General features: G+C 33.6%; 1 protein-coding gene across 1 annotated transcript in view; it reads left to right on the forward strand.

The window, feature by feature from the left end:
• Positions 1 to 901: 901 nt before the first annotated feature.
• Positions 902 to 18,869, forward strand: part of iglon5 (IgLON family member 5) — a 165,945-nt gene continuing 147,977 nt past the window's right edge. Inside the window, exon 1 of the mRNA XM_052577659.1 lies at positions 902 to 1,331. Within this exon, the coding sequence (XP_052433619.1) occupies positions 1,274 to 1,331 (58 nt within the window). The 5' untranslated portion in view covers positions 902 to 1,273. The remainder of the gene's footprint in view (positions 1,332 to 18,869) is intronic.

Raw genomic sequence — 18,869 nt, forward strand, 5'->3', positions numbered from 1 at the left:
TTGTTGCTAGTGGTGTTTTCCCTCCAAAATGATGTCACTTCTTAGAGGATGATGTCATGAGTAACTGTGTTCCTTTTTAGTTAAATGTGGGTCTGTTATGCTTTTTGAATATGCTTAAATAAACGTTTTGTCATTGTTCTTTGATGGACTGACTGGACCAACAAATGAACCGATACAACAAAACATCACAGAATTATTCAAATCCAATTAGTGGTGTTTTTATTTCAAATTTGATGTCACTTCCTGGGGGATGATTGATGTCCTGAAGCAACTGGCTTTTGTTAATTAATCCAATGGAGAGTGATTTTGACAGTGACCTATTTAATTTGATTTTCAATCGGAACAATATTTCATTTGAAGCATTACTAGGAATATTTCTGAATAAATTAGCCTACTTTTTATTTTAGAAGTTGGGGACATGGGAATAATAACAACTTCCACTCAAAGTAAGCAGTGTAATGCATTTGTAACTAATATGGTTTTCATCTTCAAAAATTGCGAGTTTATTTAGGATATTAATTCAGATGGGTGGACCAAAAATGCACTGCACTTTAGAAATGACCCAATAAATCAAGTGCATTATTTCTTAACACTTCTCTGCTAAGTTTGCCCACGCAGAGCACCTCTCCCAGTAGAGAACATAAAGCACTAATGTGCATGTCCACGCAAACACCTTTCCTCCAGTACTGCAGTGCACTGAGCGTGCTATAAATCACCTTATATTAACATAGCGCTCTTGGAGTCTCCGCCCCTTCGTGCTCACGATTGGTCGAATCTCCTTCTTGGTGCCCGGCCCACTTCCTCGACGCTCGCTGATTGGTAGAGGAGGTTCTCCTTGAGCTGTCAATCAGACGCTTCTTTCGTGCTCCGCTCTGATGCGATGCACAGTGATTCTGATTCACTGAGCACACAACATCCCACTAAACCATCTCCACTGTCGCTTTTCTCTTTTTCAGTGGATGCCCTTGTATTAAAGGAAAAAAATCTGAGGAGGTTATACACAATATTTTTTGGGTGCAAGGATTTATTTATACATTCTCTGGCACTCCAGACGCCAACAGATTGTGTTTGGTCTCCTTGCGAAGGGTCACTTGGGAAAATCGACCCGTCTTGTGGCACTCCTGATACACTTGGAAGATTTGTAGACTGCGGACGTTTCGTGAAATTGGACACACGGACGGACAGCTGCGGTTTATGCGTGTTCCCGTTCACAGAAGATAAAAAGGGACTGTTGCTGCAAGAACTGAGAGAGAAATAACAATCAACTCTAAACATGAGCTGCGCAATGTTGCGACACGCGCTCGCTTTGCTCTTGGCGTTGCTGTGGAAAGGTAAGTTACAATTCTTAAAGCATTCTTTTGTAGAGAACATGTTCTTCACTCGTTTCTTGCCTCATTCTTTGCTGGGACCTGGAGTGGAATACTAATGCGGCTCTGGGGGTCTACCTGCCAATGAATCATGTGTTTGTGTGTGTGTGTGTGTGTGTGTTATCAAATCATAGAGACAAGTGCGCTCCACAACACACGAGTTCTGCATATCAACACTTGGGGGGAAAATACGAATTTTCTCGCCTCTATCTCTGTGTAATAAGCAAGTGCATGCCTTATAGATTCTGTCACCATATATATACATTGTTTTTATGATCGACATCAATGTGTTTTTTATTTTATTAATTATTATTTTTTATTTAGGTGTCCGATAATAGCCGATATGCAAAACAGCTCTTTACCATAAGTAGCCTATATACAATACTAATTATTTTACACTATTAACATTCAGTAAATTACTTTAATTTTGTACACATTTCATAGAATCTATCATACACACGTGCATATATAATTATAAACAATTTTTGTTTCAATATTATTACATTGCATAGGGATGCAATGCAATTGGTGTGTTCATGCGTGATATATTGTAGAGATCCAGCAGGTGGCATTTATCAGTAGACCCCAAAATTCATAATCGGATATTGGTTATGTTTCATTTTTACATTTCTGATATGCAGTATGTATGTATTCTTATTAAATAACCATTAGACTGGTGACTCTTTGCTGAGTTATTGCTGTTGTGGTCCTTGCTGTTGTTGTTATATTATATTGTCATAGTCATGGTCTTTTTATCAGCAATACATTAATATTAATTATTATTTTAAATTTATGTTGTTGTTGGTGACATTTCTTTAGTGAACCAGCAGGTGGCATTTATCGGTGGACCCGGTATTCAGAAACCGATAATGTTAGTTTTATTTTTCAATGTCTGATATCCAATATGCATATAATAATAACTAAATAGCCATGAGATTAGTGACTCATCATTAATATTTTATTAATGCTGTTTTGGTTCTTGCTGTTGTTGGTGCTATATATTATATTGAAATAGTCATGGTAATTATGTTAGCAAATATGAATTGACATTTAAAGTATATATTTACTGTTTTCTAATTAATTAATTAATGTTGAACAGAAAGTGGTGTAATTGGTGGATATTCTTTAGACCCAGCAGGTGGCATTATCGGCACAACCGATATTCAGAAACCGATAATGGTTACTTTAGCTTTTAAGTGGTTATTGTGTAATATGCAAACAACAATAATAATTAAATATTAAAATGACTCTTTATTATTATGTATAAATGCTGTTGTGGTTATATTATTATGCCCAAATCAATAGTTATTAAATTAGCATATTATATTATTTGAAGATTCATTGTAATTTATAATGATATTTAGGCTTATAATGCTTTAATTTTAATGTAAAAAAAACGAAATATGTATTTTTTGTTGTTTGTGGCTATTCTTTAGAGGTCCAGCAGCTTGCCCGATATTAATTTCCACCCTGTTCTGTGTGAATATCGTTCATGCTGATTATCTACATGCAATTACTTGGCTTTGATTCTCTCAGTAAATGGTGGTATGTGAACCTGATAATTATCTCAAAGAAGACACAAATGTTGCGTTGCTGCGATTTTGACACTATCTGTTGAGAAAGTGCTGGGTGATTTACGTTTGACATCTACTCCGAGCTCTCATCTTTTTGATCGTTCCGAGACAGTCATACTTGGTGAAATGGTTCATATCAGAAAGATGAAGAAAACCAGACACCGCTGGGTGATTCGTATGGGTTTGGAGTACTATTGTTGTATTATTGATCTGTCAGAGAACGCATGGGGCATCAGGGAGGGAATAATAGCTCTCAGTGTGCTGTGAATGGATGAATACTTGCTTTGAAATGATGTTTGATTCCACTTTTTGAGCCCTTTACCATGATGAACACAAATTTAATCATTCTTACCCTGTCGGGGGAGTTTTTTCTCCATGCAGGCACCAAATTTCTTATAGAGAGCTCCATGTGTAAAATGTCTCTTTTGCCCCTTGTGTGCACCAAAATGCACTTCAGTGCATGTAAGCCACCTATTAGAGCTTGCATAAATCGTCTGTTAATCAGAATAGATTTCCATTATTTGATGACAGTGCTCTTTATGCACAGATCAATGTGAGATTAAAGGAACAGCCCATGCAAACATGAAAATTCTGTTGTTATTTATTTAGAAGAATCATTGTTCAGCTATTTTGTGCATGCAGATTTGTCCTTCTGTGATTTTTAGAAAAACTGAGTATATAATGAGAGAATTTTCCTTTTTGGTCGACCTGCTCCTTTAACATCGCAAAGCTTGCAAAATGGGTATGTTGAAGGACATGCGACATTGTGTGAGTGAAGAGCATGTTTTAATTTTCATGTCAGCGTGTGTTTTGGATGGTGGGAGGGGTAAACTAGACACCCTGAGAGTTCCCTCTCCCTCAGACTCAACAGTGCTGATGATGTTTGCTCAGGGGAAAATCTGTCTGAAACTCATTATGGTTTTTTCTCACAATTCAGCAGTTCTGCACAAGGGAAATTGATTCAGGCGTCTGATAATTTGATATGTACTGACCACATAATTTACACTTGCTCACAGTTGCTGGCCTTTTCAGCATTATTTTTCCATCCAAGTTTGAAGTGTAGAATCTGACTAACCAAAATATATTTTTACTTAAGTAACTTTGCCAGCTGGTCACTCATAAAAAAGTACTTGTCTTTTGAATAAAATCCAAAGGGTCTGCCAAAAAAAATGCATCTGCCAAATGCATGAATATATATTTTTATACCTCATAACATATTTTTAGAGCACCCATAAAAAATTGGCTTCTCTTTAAAAATACTGAAACACTTTTCTTTTTTTAATATCACACATCCTATTACCTGACAGATATCACTGAAATAGGTCCTGACATGTCTCACCTGTCTTTGTGAAAGAATTAGACTCTGTAGATCGGCAGTTTTTATATAATAAAAAAAATATCCAACACAGTAAAAAAAAAAAAAAAAAAAAAAAAAACATTCTTGAAGTTCTAAATGAAGGTTATTGGAGTATGTCTAACATGAAAATTCTATTTCAGTATAAATCTGAAATTTACATTTAATTCACTGTTACATTTTTTTTTTTACTAGCAAAATCTGAGTGGAAACTGTTTGATCAGTTTACTTCAATAATCTTCAAATGTTTCCAGTTACCTTTCAATAATTTTGATTTTACTTATTTTTATATATATATATATTTGGAGAACAAAACAACTAAAATACTTTGGCTTATCGTTTTTTGGAAATGGTACTAATACTACGGTTTTATTATTATTATTATTATTTTTATATTTTTTATATATTTTTTTAAAGTAAATATTCTGGTATGCTCTTAAATAAAGATCCCAAGAGAAATTTTTTTTTTTTTTTTACAGCGATGCCATATAAAAATTATTTTTGGTACCCCAAAGAACCATTTTTTTTTCTGAATGTGAAGAACATTTTAATAATCTAAAGAACTTTTTCTTCTATAAAGATTTTTTTTTTTTTTGGAATAGAAAGATTCCATGGATGTTAAAAGTTCTTCATGGAGCCACAGATAAAAATAAAAAAAAATCTTGAGTATACAGCACTTTCTTAAAAATAAAAGTTCTTTATAGCCATTGATGGATTCCATTGCTTTCCATTGAAAAGGGTTCTTAAGATGCTCCCTTTAAGAACAGTTCACTTAAAAGCTTATTTGAGTAAACAAAATCGGATCTTTTATGGAGTTTATCAAATATGCTGAAGTACCATGTCTGATACCATCCCTGTACCTCCGTGCAAATCATGGTACATTAATGCAAATGACTCAAGTATGCAAAGGACTCATTAGTCTCTACATCAAAGGCAGAGGGGTTCCCGTTCTCTAAACGTGTTTAGTTCCATTAGCTCATTCTTTCCTCAACATAACCGGGACTTATTCGGGACAATGCCACAGTGGGATTGTGGGCAGCACACCAGTAGCTGGAAGATTTCTGGTTCTCTGCCCTGGTTTTGTCCCCTTGAGCAGGTCATGTGACCTACACTTTAGTGCAACATGCATCACTGTTTCCCCTTGACCCAACACAGATGTCCTGAAACAACAGAGGCTGCTTAACAGCCTTTATGTAATCGAATTAAAATGATATGGCCTTGACTGACCTAGACGAGTCAGAAAGGTAACAAAATATCATTCTGCATCTGTTATTATTCCAAAACGAGCCATCAATCGGTATCTCCTTAATTGTCTTTTTAAGACAAATTGCTTTATATAGGGAGAGAGAGAGAGAGAGAGAGAGAGAGAGAGAAAGAGAGAGAGAGAGAGAGATTGCATTTGTTCTGTTTGTCTTGCAGGGCATATTTTGCTTCGACATTTTGTTTTCACGGTGAATACTAATCACACTGCAACACAATAAGTCCCTGCAGGGTATCTAAGGCCGCTTTCACACGAGAACTTTTGCCGCAGACTCAAGTCTGTTTGACATCAGAGCCTGGTTTGTATAGTTAATGTGGACTAACTGACGCAAGTATTAATGATGTGCAATTTGCTTGATGTGGTATGAAAGAAACATTTCTTGTTGCCTTTGCATTTCTTGGGATGCAGATTCAGTGCTGTAGAAATGTCATTGTGTGCATGTTAAATTTAAGGATAATATTAATGACACATCAAACTGGCATCTTCTCTTGAATCGTTAATTGGATATAATTGTAAACAGCTGCTATTGATACTGATGTATTTATGAATTAAAACAAGTTTTTGACGCAGAAATCAACTAGTTTGACACCAGCCTGAGTGCATTTGCTCTAAAATGTAACAACATTAAAGACTTTTACTTTTATTGCTAATCTACATGTCTACATGAAAGCATTCAACTCTTTGAAAAACTCCATATTGCTTTAGATAAAATATCTTCCAAACACGTAAATATCTCTCTTTGTGTGTGTGTGTTTATCTCTAAAAATATTTATATTAAAGAAAATTTTTAACATCACACATAAAGTTTCACTGCGACTTGTATTCCTAATCCACATTTGCAACTGTAAGGTACAGACGATTTCTTGGAATAAAAGTTGTTTACGTTCCCAAGCATCATGAAAGCATGCAGTTTGTCTTTGAACCAACTTTAAATAGCTTTATATAAAAGCATCTGCCAAATGCATAAATATATATTTTTTTGACTGTCAAACATTTAAATTTGTTTTAGATCTCCTATGATGAATTGGCTTCTGTTAAAAATATATATATAAATATAATATAATATATATATATATATATATATATATATATATATATATATATATATATATATATATATATATATATATATATATATTTATTTATTTATTTATTTTTTTACATCACACATAAAGTTTTGCTACTACTTTAATTTGATTATCAGTTATTTAAACTCCCAAACAATTGTCTTTGAAAAACCACAAATAGCTTTAGATAAAAGCATCTGGCATAAAATGCATAAACGCTTTATGTATGTATATTTATGCATGTATGTATTTATTCACCACTAACCTTATACAATATTTGTAGAACACCTATAATCAGTTTGCTTCTCTTTAAAAATATAAACTTTTTTGGATGTAAAATTTCCCTACTACTTTTATTCCCATTAAATACCTTAAATTACAGATATTTTGTTGCAATAAAACTTATTTACGCTCCTAAGCATCTTTAAAGCATGCAATTTGTCCTTATAGTATGCATGTCTTTGAATAAACTCCAAATTGCTTTTGGATTAGAGCATCTGCAAAATCCATAAATGTTTATTTTATTTTATTTTTTAACTCCATGTATTTTTAGACCACCCATAATGAATTAGCTTCTCTTTATTTTTTGGGGAACATTTAGACTAAAAATACATTAAAAAAATGTCCCTACTTCATTGCTAATCCACATTTCCAAACTTGAAGTGCACAGATATGATCTTGGAATAGAAGTTATTTTAGCTCCCAAGCGTCACCAAAGCATGCAACTTTCCAAAATCGCCTGTTGAAAACAAACTTCATCAGAAAAGCGGAGATCATATGTTGGCAGGCAGCTGGGAGCAGGTGAACGGCTTGTTGAGGAGATCATAACCAATTCTGCATGTTAATGTGGTACACGGTGGGGCAAGTGGGTCAATGCGACGGTTTGTGTTCGTTTGTCTCCCCCATTGCAGGACCACGATGGTTGACTGGCAGAGAAAGCGCAATGAAATCCATCCTCTGCCAGCCGAAACAGATGCCCCGTCTTTCAAAACTGGCTCTTATCTTTTTCCATGTGCATCTCTCCAGACTTGGCTCTGCTCGGATTCTGTGGCTCTGTGTCGTTTCTGGATTTGTTTGTCTTTGTTTTTTCCGGCTCGAAGTCCATCAGACCTGGCTCGCACATCTAGTGGGAAGGAGAGGTTGACGTAATCGTATTGCCGGGGTGGGCTGATTCGATTGCAGAGGGCTTCGAGCCTGAGATTGCTTATTACACCTGTTGGAAACGGCACTGACAGATGGTGCTTTTTTTGGCGATCTGGGCTTTTTAAAATGTGTCGCTAAGGCAATCAAGCCGTAGAGGATTTGTAAACATTTTCCTCACAGATACTACGCCATTTAGCAAAACCAAGTTTTTTTGGTGTGTGTGTTTTTTTTTTTTTTTTTTTTTACAAACTGCCCGCAGTCCAGCTCAACCAGATGCTAAATGTGCTTTTTTGTGTTTGATTTAAGCCATTATACTTTGCAGCACTCCTTTATATGCAAATGAGGCATATAGAATTTGTTTTATTTACAAAAGCGCTATTTACACACATTCTGACCACGTTCAAACCTGAGATCTTCTTGCATTTATCCATTTATCTTGTCTTTGTTGTCATCTTCTTCTTTAAGTAGTACTTAAGGAACTGTTCCTGTGGCTCAAGTGGTAGAGCATTGTGTTATCAGCGCAAGGTTGTGGGTTCGATTCCCAGGGAATACAAGTTAGGTAAAAAATGTTAGCGTGAATGCACTGTAAGTCGCTTTGGATAAAAGCGTCTGCTAAATGCATAATTGTACTTTTTTATTTAAAAGCAACAATGCAACTGTGAGCGCCACCTAGTGGACCCGTCAATCAGTTGCACTCTGTTCACTCATTTAATGTTGCAATCACTTTGGATTACAACTTCATTCGCAGAAATCTGTGCTATTTACTTGCTGTATTTAACGGTGTGCTTTTATTTGAAATATATTTGTATGCAGTTTCTAGTGATCATGTAAAAAATAAATGCAATGATTCAGCATGCTAATTCAGCATTAAGCTCTTATTTATGAAAAAGCAAAATTCTATTTCTATGCATAACTCTATGCAAAGGAATCTCATAGAATGCACTGCATTTGCAAATATTACTTTGTTTATGCATTTACAGTGATCATGTAAAAAAAGGTAAAATGCAATAAGGTGAGCATTTGCATCAATTCAGTGTTATGCTCTTCTTATTCATGAATAGCATTTAGCTGTTTAATGGAGTCATTATTCTTTTCAGCACAAACATGCCTCCTTTCTATGCAAATGTGGCTCATAGAATGCAAAATCTACTTTACTCAGGTAACATTGTGATTGCTTGGGGACAACAGATGAAAATTATATTTGTGGACCTTTTTATGTGATTTGTTAATTAGTCTAAAGAAATACAGTTGCACCATTTTAGCATTTAGCCAGTTCAGTGCAAAACTCCAAGAACCAGCCATAATCCATCTACTAAATGCACTGAAAAAGCATTGTACTTTCTAGGATTTACATTGTATTTCACTATTGGATGGTGCGATTGAATAATATCAAAAACAGATGTTTGTGTGCATTTTCTAGTGATTGTGCAAACCTTATCATAAGATAAAGACGAGGCAAACGTTTGCATTAATTGAGCATGTTAATTCAGTGCCAAGATCTTATTATTCATGAATAGTTGTGTCATGAGTGTTTAAACAAAGTCATTACTTATTTCAGTAAATATGCATCAATTCTATGCAAATGCGGCTAATAAAATCCATTTATTTTGTTCATTTAATGTTAAATAAATGTGAAACTGTACATTTGTGTAATACTTTTTTGTGAACATGTAAACTTTTTCTCTAAAGAAACACGATTTGATTGCATTGTGTTATTTCATTGGAAAACCCTGCGGCGTATTAAAGAACTGAATGCAATCCAGCAGAAACAAATGCTAAATGCACTGGATTAGCATTGAGCCATGAGTATTTAAATTGCACATGAGACTTGTTATAAATTCACAAAACACTATTTGGAGCACTATTTACCTAGTGCAATAGAATTTCATTAAAAGGAGATGTTTGTGTGCATTTTATAAAGATCATGACAGCGCTAATTCATCAAATGATGAGGAAAAGTGGCGTATATCCAGATGCCTGTCGCTGACGAGCACACTTTTAGCATTTTAAAGAGCTGCTTCTGGTTCCTTGCTGCAAAATATATTTTCTTACTCAGTATTTTTGTCATTTTTTTCTAGTACAGATGTCATGCCTCATGTTGTGTTTTGTTTAGTTCAACTTGAGAGGATTTTCTTTTCCTCAAAAGTGCTAGTTAATATTGTTGGATTGAACTTAAAAATATTGACTTTGATCATAATTTCATGATTTTATTTGCCTCATTATTCCTGTGCATTTCCTGGTCAAAAATGTCAAAATGATCCACAAATAATGCTTTTTTCCCTAAATAACTGAAGTGCATGGGCTCATATCAATGAGGCTTATGATGAAGAGGATCCAAAAAGAAACACAAAACCTGTGCTAATTGAAAGAAAGCAAGGATTTGATGATAATATCACATAATGAGAAATTTAGTAAGTAATTTAACAGGCGACATCAAATTAGATAAAGTTTTACAGCACAGAAAGATGGTTAAAATTAAGATGCATTTACTCAAGAAGCAAACTGACTTGTTCTTTAAAGTTCTATTAAAGTTAATTGCTTAAAATAAGAGAAATACCTGGAAATGGTGGGAAGAAAAAAATATTTAATTCAAGTAGTAAACAAGATTATTTTTATTCTTAACTTGTTGGCAGATAAGTTGTATTGCTTCAAGTTTTGATAATAGCTTATGATCGATCAGTCCCCAAAAGAAATACAAAACCTGTGCTATTTGAAAGAAAAAAAGTTGACAAAAAAGATTAAAAGGCTTACAGAAATTGCTTCTAAATTTTCTCAGTTTCTGGGTGAAATAATGTGCATGAGCTAAAATCAATGAAGCCTGCTATCAATCAGTTTCAAAAAGAAACACAAAACATGTGCCAACTAAAATCAAACTAGTTGTGAAAAAGATAAAATCAAAGATTTGGTCATAATATCAAATAATGAGACATTTACAAGCAATTTTTGACCAGGAACACCAAATGTGATTTTTTTACAGCACAGAATTAGGGTTAAATTATTTACAGTGCATAAGAAGCAAAATCACTTGCTTTCCAAAAATTGGTATCAAATTAACGGAGTTTATGTCTAAAGCAAGAACAATGAATACCTGTCAATGGTGGTAAGAACAAAAAAACAAAATCAAATGGAAAACAAGATTAGTTTTCTTAACCTTATTGGCAAATATTTTTTTCGTGTTTAAGGCAAAAAAAAAAAAAAGTTTTGATATATTTAAGACTTGTCATTTTGCTACTAAAGCAAATAGATCTTGGTTTAAGAACACTAAGATATTTCTACCATAAAACAAGACAAAAATACTGAGTAATAAAATGATTTTTGCAGTGCTGCAGTAGCGGAAAGACATTTGAACACTGAGTTCAGTGAGTTGACAAATGAAATGTGACGGATCTGTGACCACACACGGCGGTTCAGAGCTTGAGGTGAGGATAAAGGGTTAACTCACTGCAGAAGCCACAGAATATTGTCCTTTGCAGGCAGTCAGATGTACTGCAGTAAATAATGATGATTGCCTAAAGTCTTCATTACAGTGAACCTAAGAGACCGGTAAATGAAACTGGTCGTCTGCGGCGTTTGGGTAGGTTTCACGAGCATGTATAATTATCATCTCTCGTTCCTCCCTAGCCCTTCTGCAATCCCCAGTCAACCCCCACGTCCACGAAGAAAGGGCCTCACTCTAATAATAATGAAAAAAGCCCATGTTTTATTTAACACAGCAGAAGAGAGGATCATTGGAGTGGCTGCGGAGTGCATGTAGGGAAAGAATTAAGAGGGGTGAGAGACACGCTCGCAAATATTTTTGGCACACGCTCGGCCATGCATGGCGTGAATTTGTGCATGCATGCATACCGGCTCTTTTGCTCTTATTTGCACCACTGGCGAAGTGAATTCAGACATTTGCAGCAGAGCTAACTGGTCAAACGTAAATATAAAAGACGAGAACAGAAAACATGTGCATAATCCTGCCTCTCCGTGATCTTTTTTCAGGATGCTATTTGCACACGGAGAGAATCTAATAAGGTTTTGGTCCTTGAGATGCAGTTAGAGAGAGCGCGGTTGGAGACAGAGTCCAGATTGGAGTGGGCTCTTTGTCCTGAGGGACATGGAGGGTCCTTGCACTCTCCCTGTCCTCATTATGGCAGACAAAGTGCTCGGCTGCGAATCAATGGCGATGGCTTAGACACTAACACCGGGCGATGTGGTAATAGGTTCATGCGTGTGTGTCATCGAGTTGGTTTTTGTCTTGGAAAAGCCACCGTTAGACTCTTTGCACATTTGCAGACTATACAGTCCCTCAGTGCTCGAGTTAATGGTGGTAATATTTAATGTTGAGTTATTGCGCCATTGCAAACCTATAATGAAAGTGAAATGATGGTGATTTCAGACCAGCGGGGTATGGAGACTGAACCGTGTTTGCTCTGGCTGCTGATTCTGTGGTTTATACTGCTGTTCGCATATCATCTGATGCAAATGTTGCTGGAGAACCCAATTAACATTTTAAATGGGCCTTTTTTACCGCTTGTTTTGGTGCGTAGTGGGAATATTGGAGATATATTTTCTGAAAACAGTACTGCATAAAGTAAATCTTGTTTCAAGGATGTTTTCATGAGAAAGCATGGAGATGCAATAGTTCAAATTCTGTCTGAAATTTATTTAACAATTTGTGATTTTAAGACTCATAACTAATTAAAGGTCATTTACAGTAATTCTCTCTAAAAAGAAAAAAATAAAGCACACTAATGGTCTGTTCACACCAGACACGAAGCGAATATGCACATCTCGTCACTCGATCTAGATTCATCTCACAATGTTTTCCGTGTCACTCGTGCATATAAAAACAACGCGGTTACCCAGGGTGGTGATAACTACAATCGCTGTTTTGTACCTGTTGTCAAAAAGTCCCAAATACAATGGAAAGCCAAATGCAGACGTGTCTGGATTCACATCACCATCCAGAGGAGGATAAAACATTTTAGGATCTAGTATTAATGTGTGTGTTACATTTTACTACTGTGTTTTTATTATTGATAGCAGCATCTCTGTAGCCATACAAATAAAATACAACTATCACTACAACTGTTTTGTAAATCATGCATTCGCGGCAAACGCATCGTGCATTTCGTATCAATCACATCGCCTGGCACAAATTCACCTCTATTTGCGTCTTTGCATTGACTTTGTATGTAGTCTACTCACGTGAATAATTACATTTGTGTCTGGTGAAAACACCATAAGCCTCAAATTAATACTTTTTGTCAGGTAAATGTAGTAATGCTTAAGTGAAAGAAGGCATTACAACAGTGTATTTTACATTTTTGAAAAAGGTTAATAATTAATTTTGAAATGAATAGTCTGTGTAATAGAAGACGGGAGTAACTTGAGTTAAATCTTCACTGTAATATTGATGCATGACATCAAAAGGAATTGATGCAAGTCCATAATTAAATATCTAACTAATGCATTTGTAATTTATTAGTGCTGGTCGATATTGAATATTTTGTAGTCAATATTGATAAATTGATGGTGCCACTAGTGATTGTAAAAATTTTTGTGGTAATCTATGATAACTTCTTTAAAACTATCATTATTTATGTACTGATGAGATTATGTATATTATTTATTCTAGATAAACGGTTCTAAACATCCCTATAACAAAATCAAATGCAAATGCATTATTGTTTTAAGAAAAAAATATATCTTAGAGTTTATTTTTTTAAACTTTTTTGGAAAACAGCTTTTTGTTTTTCCTGTTTTAAGCTTGAATCTAAAAATATTTTGGTCACATTTAGATACTCTTTCTATTCCTAATATATATTTTATTGAGTATAATATATATTAAGTAAATGTAATCTTAGATGGGTTTTTTTTTTTGGCCGTGACATTACATTTCTATCCAAAATTGATAAGCCTATTAATATAGTATGGCTGATAACTGATTATCGGTTGGTTAATGATCAGGGACGATGGCAAAAGTAATCTTAAATAAGTCCTCATTTAAATATTTAACATTCAACTAATGCATTTTTTATTTGGCCATTAATGCATTGAGAAGCTATACATTTATCGGTAAATTTATCGGTAATGATTAATGTAAAAAATCATTAAGATTGTCAGATAACAGACATGGTCCCAACATATAGCACATCCCTAGTGATTTTTCACTGTCAAATGCAAATGCAGTTTTGTTTAAATACAGTTTATCATGGTTTAAGTTTTAGATTTTTCCATCTTGTTTTAAGCATACAGCTAAAAATACTCAGGTTACAGTAAAGCATATTCTCTGAAAACAATCTTAATGTGATGCACAGTAAATGCTTCTTGTTTTAAGGGTATTTTAATATTTGTACTGCAGAACAGTTCAAAAACCGATTAGGAAAGTGATTGTTTTGCAGCGCAGGATCTTCCACCTGCGGGCCACTGTCTGAGACTCGTACCATTGCATCACCATCCGACTTTCGCCCTATGCTGTGAAACCAGAGAGTTGAACATGATAAATAAGGGATTCTTGTCGAGGATTCTCCATTTCTGACAGCTGGCAGCACTGAACCCTGTTGCATTGCTTTGGAGGAGGGCAAGAGAGACAGAAGAAAATAAATAAAGCAGAGAGAGAGAAAAGAAACACAGATCAATAAATATTTCAACAGCTGCTCCCCGCGAGCGTCTGTGAAGAAATGGAAAGGTGCAAAGTTACTGAAAGAGAATGAAAGGGATGAACAACACATGGGCAGATAGAAACCATTTCTCGACACGCATCGCACGGGATGGACAGAGCGGAGAGCGGCATTGTAAACAAAAACTGATTTAGAGAACTGACAGATGGCGAGAGGGGGGGCAGAAAAGTGGAAAAGACCAGGAATAAACAAGCGAAAGATAGATTGATCTGGAAGCCTGTAATTACACACAATTAGAGCCGGGAGATGTGGCTGTATACAGTGAGAGAGAATGCATGGAAATTTTGTTATACCCACAAACATGCAGAACGTGTCCTGTATGAGTTAAGAGAAGGAAGAACTTGTTTATAGTTCAGCTTGCCACAGATGCACTTAATAGTCATTTTAATGCAGTTCATCCAGTCAGAACTACTGGTTTCATTAAAATGCATTTTGTCGAATGTCGTTTCTTGGCCAGATTTTCTTTACATTTCCAGGAAAAGGTCAATTGTTTTGTCATATATACCATTGCACTGTTAAATAAAAAGTATTTTGGTCTAATTTTATAGGTATTTCCCAAGGCTATTTCTCTGTTGTTGTTTTTAACAGGATTGACGAGATTCAACATGACAGCTTGAAGGCTAAACTGAGAATATGAAGATCTGTTCATTGTTTTTCCTCAGTTAAAGCATTGATTACTCTGTGACTGAAATCTTGCATGGAAGTATGATGATAAACTGAAAAAAAAGACTTCCTTTATTTTTAGTTTTCCAGTTAAAAAATAGCTTATTTAAAAATCCTTGAAACTTATTGTACTTGAAAAGAAACATAAGTTTGTTTGTTTTGAGAAGACATATAATGAGCTAAGCTTATCTCAAGTCATAATAGATATTGCACAAAGCAAATATTGTTTTAAGAATGTTTTTTTTTCCCCCGGAAAACACGGTTTGTTGATGTAAATTTGAGAATTCTGTCCGAAATTGGTAAGCCTAAAATAAGAATATGAAGGTTTATTCTTTTTTTTTCTCAGTTGCAGCATGACCAAAATCTTTGGTAATGTCAAAATTAATAATAATAAAAAATAAAAATAAAAATCAGTAATCAGTACATAATTTAAAATACATACAAAAACATATACTTTAGACCAAATCTTGAAATTATTATTCATTTATTTATTCAAATTGGTTTAAATATTTCTTTAAGACAAGTTTCATTTTCTTTGTTTAATATATACACTGAAAAAAAAAAGATTCCCTAAATTTGCTAAGTTATTTGTGGTTACAATCAATGTACTCTAGCTGCATTTAAATAAACAAATTTAGTTGACTAGCTTTCAACATTTTTTTTTTTTTAAATGTAGCTAAAATAAATTGTTTGTAACCCCTTTGCCTTAATTTTTTTGCAGTATCATTTTAGTATACATTTAATTGATTGCTTTTGTAAATAATAAAAGTAGAATGTGTGGGTGGGTAAATCATGACAGAATTATGCTTTCTAAGTGTTGCTTTTCATTTAAATACAGGATGTTTTTACAACTGAAATATAAAATACATCCAAATATAAAATATATACCAGTTACTTTAAAACAAATCAATATAGAATTATCATTTATTTATATTTTGGTTAAAATATTAATATTATTTTCTTTATTCAATATGTATCTATTACTGATGAGATTTTATGTGTATGATTGAGTAAATCATGGCAAAAGTATGTTTATAAGTAAGTATTTTGCTGTGGTGCTTCGGTAACACTTTAGAAAAGGTAACTACAACATTTTTCTCAATAAATTCTTAATTTACTGCTTATTAATAGTTAGTAAGGTAGTTGTTAGGTTTAGGTATTGGTTAAGATTAGGGATGTCGAATAAGGTCAAGTAGAATAAGGCATTAATATGTTCTTAATTAGCACTAATACATGGCTAATAATCTAGTAAAATGCATGCTAATAAGCAACCAATAGGTGTTACCTAAAGTTTAAATTCAGCTTGTTTTTAGAATATTTTTACTGTAAAATAAGCAAAAAAAGACTGAAATATAAAATTACACATGCAATATAATTAGATTTTGGACATACTGTTTACGTCCATGCAACCATACTGACTTACAAAAGCAAAATGCAGTAATCATGCCTATGTTTTATCTGAGAAAAACAGCTTGATTGACAGGACAGATCACAATATGACAGACCCGATTCCCTCAAAACTGCATTTCAGCTGCGATTTTGCATTTCAGTTTGACTGTATATATATAAATATATGTATATATATATGTATATATATATATATATATATATATATATATATATATATATATATATATATATATATATATAGGCATGAATGGCTGTGCAGTACATGCTGTCAGGATCGGTGTGGCCCTAATGCTCGTTAAAACGTCATTCCAGCAAGATGTGCCGCTAATAAGAAGGTGCTTCTGCGTATTACCTTGGTAATGAGTGGTTGTTAGCTCGGCTATGCCTCGCTAATGAAAACACGGCCCTTATCTTCACGGCTTGTTCTGTGGAAAAAGTCTCAATTTGAGATCAGAATCTAAACAGCAGTAAATGTGAGGACAACAAACATGTAAATGGCTGCAGCCAGATATACGGCATCCACTACAAGTATTGTTCAATTCCAGCAAGGCAGCTGTGCTTGGTGTGAGAATTCACCAATGGAGAAAATCACCACAATTTTTACCATACATTTCTTTTTCTTGGTCAGGCACTTATTAGATGTTCTAGCTGTGAAGGTGCAGATGGGGTTTTATAGCAATCATAAGATGATATTAAAGACATAGCTCAGCCAAAAATGGAAATGCTGTCATTTCGACCCTCATATTGAGGACATAAAGGGAATTGTTTAATTCTGCTTGGATCCTGATTGATGTGGTCACTGTTAACTGTTGTAAAGGAAAAAATAGCAGCGTACAGCTGAATAAATGATTGAAGAATCATGTTTTTTGGGTAATGTTTTACTTTCTTTCAGTTGTATGTTCATATTCATGTCATGTGATAAATTCTGTTGTACAGAAAAACATTTGTTCGAGTAAATCAAGAAAGAATCATTTTTTGGGGGATAATATTTTTTTATTCCTTTAAAGTGTTAGTTCACCCAGATATGTTTTCAATATGTTGCCATATGTTTTCCGGTTTTATATTCTGGAGTGATTTTTTAATTTAGTATATTGTATTGGTATTTATTTATTTATGTATTTATTTCCTTTCTGTTGACTAAACAGGATATGTCAACAAAAATAAGTGATGATTTGAAACTTGGCTTTATTGAGTGTTCAGAATATATTTTGGATATTTATGCGTATTGGTGCATATTTATTTAGATATTGATGTACTGATTTATATTTATATTTGTAATATTTGTATATATATATATATATATATATATATATATATATATATATATATATATATATATATATTCCCCCGAAAATGTAAAACGTTTTCTGTTTAATTTAATTGCAAAAAAATATCACATATATATATATATATATATATATATATATATATATATATATTATTATTAATTTTTTTTATTATTTATTATTTTTTTTTAAAGAACAGTCCCACTAAAATGTAATTAACTGTAACAATCCTGTCAAGCAAATTTACAGCAAAAAATTATGACATATTTATGGCATATAATAGCTTTCACCCCAAATGTTAATTGGTTGAAATTTTACATTTTCTAAATTTCAAATAAAATTTCTATGGACAGAAATTAACTTTTGTAAATTTCTAAAAAAAAAAATATATATATATATATATACATATATATATATATATATATATATATATATATATATATATATATATATATATATATATATATATATATATATATATATATTAATAAATGTTTTTTTGTTTTGGCTGTTGACAGTATTTTCATTAACATTAATTTATAAAACAGAATGAATTTGAAATCTGGCATTATTCAGTGTTCAGTATTGTGTAAAGGTTTATTTAGATAATGCATCAGTTCAAACTTAACATTTCAGAAAACTTATAATGCAAATTAATTGTCTCAGTGTGCTGTAATTAATCAGCTGTTGAAGTATGGTTATATCTATTAGTTTTTACCCTATTCGTCTGTAGTGTTTCATTCAGATGCTCGGATTTGCAAACCTGTAAGAAAGCGTGTGGCCTGTGTCACTCTTAACACCACACAGCTCTTGCTATTGGATAACATTTTTGCGTGTGATATTCCATTGAGGAATCACAGAGACGTAGAGGCATTCATTTGAGTACGGCAGTGTGACATTTCTTTAATTGTGAGGAAGGAAGAGATCTCACGACGTGATTTAGCGCTTGTATTACGCTAATTTGCTTCGCAGTCAGATGGCAGTGTGTTATCGCCCAAGGATGTGCCACTAAATTGGTGTTGGGGGATATTTCTCTGTCAGTGCCTTGTGTTCTTTATCAACAGGCACCGATGAAG

The sequence above is a fragment of the Carassius gibelio genome, chromosome B16, assembly GCF_023724105.1.
Source record: "Carassius gibelio isolate Cgi1373 ecotype wild population from Czech Republic chromosome B16, carGib1.2-hapl.c, whole genome shotgun sequence".
Classification (NCBI taxonomy): domain Eukaryota; kingdom Metazoa; phylum Chordata; class Actinopteri; order Cypriniformes; family Cyprinidae; genus Carassius; species Carassius gibelio.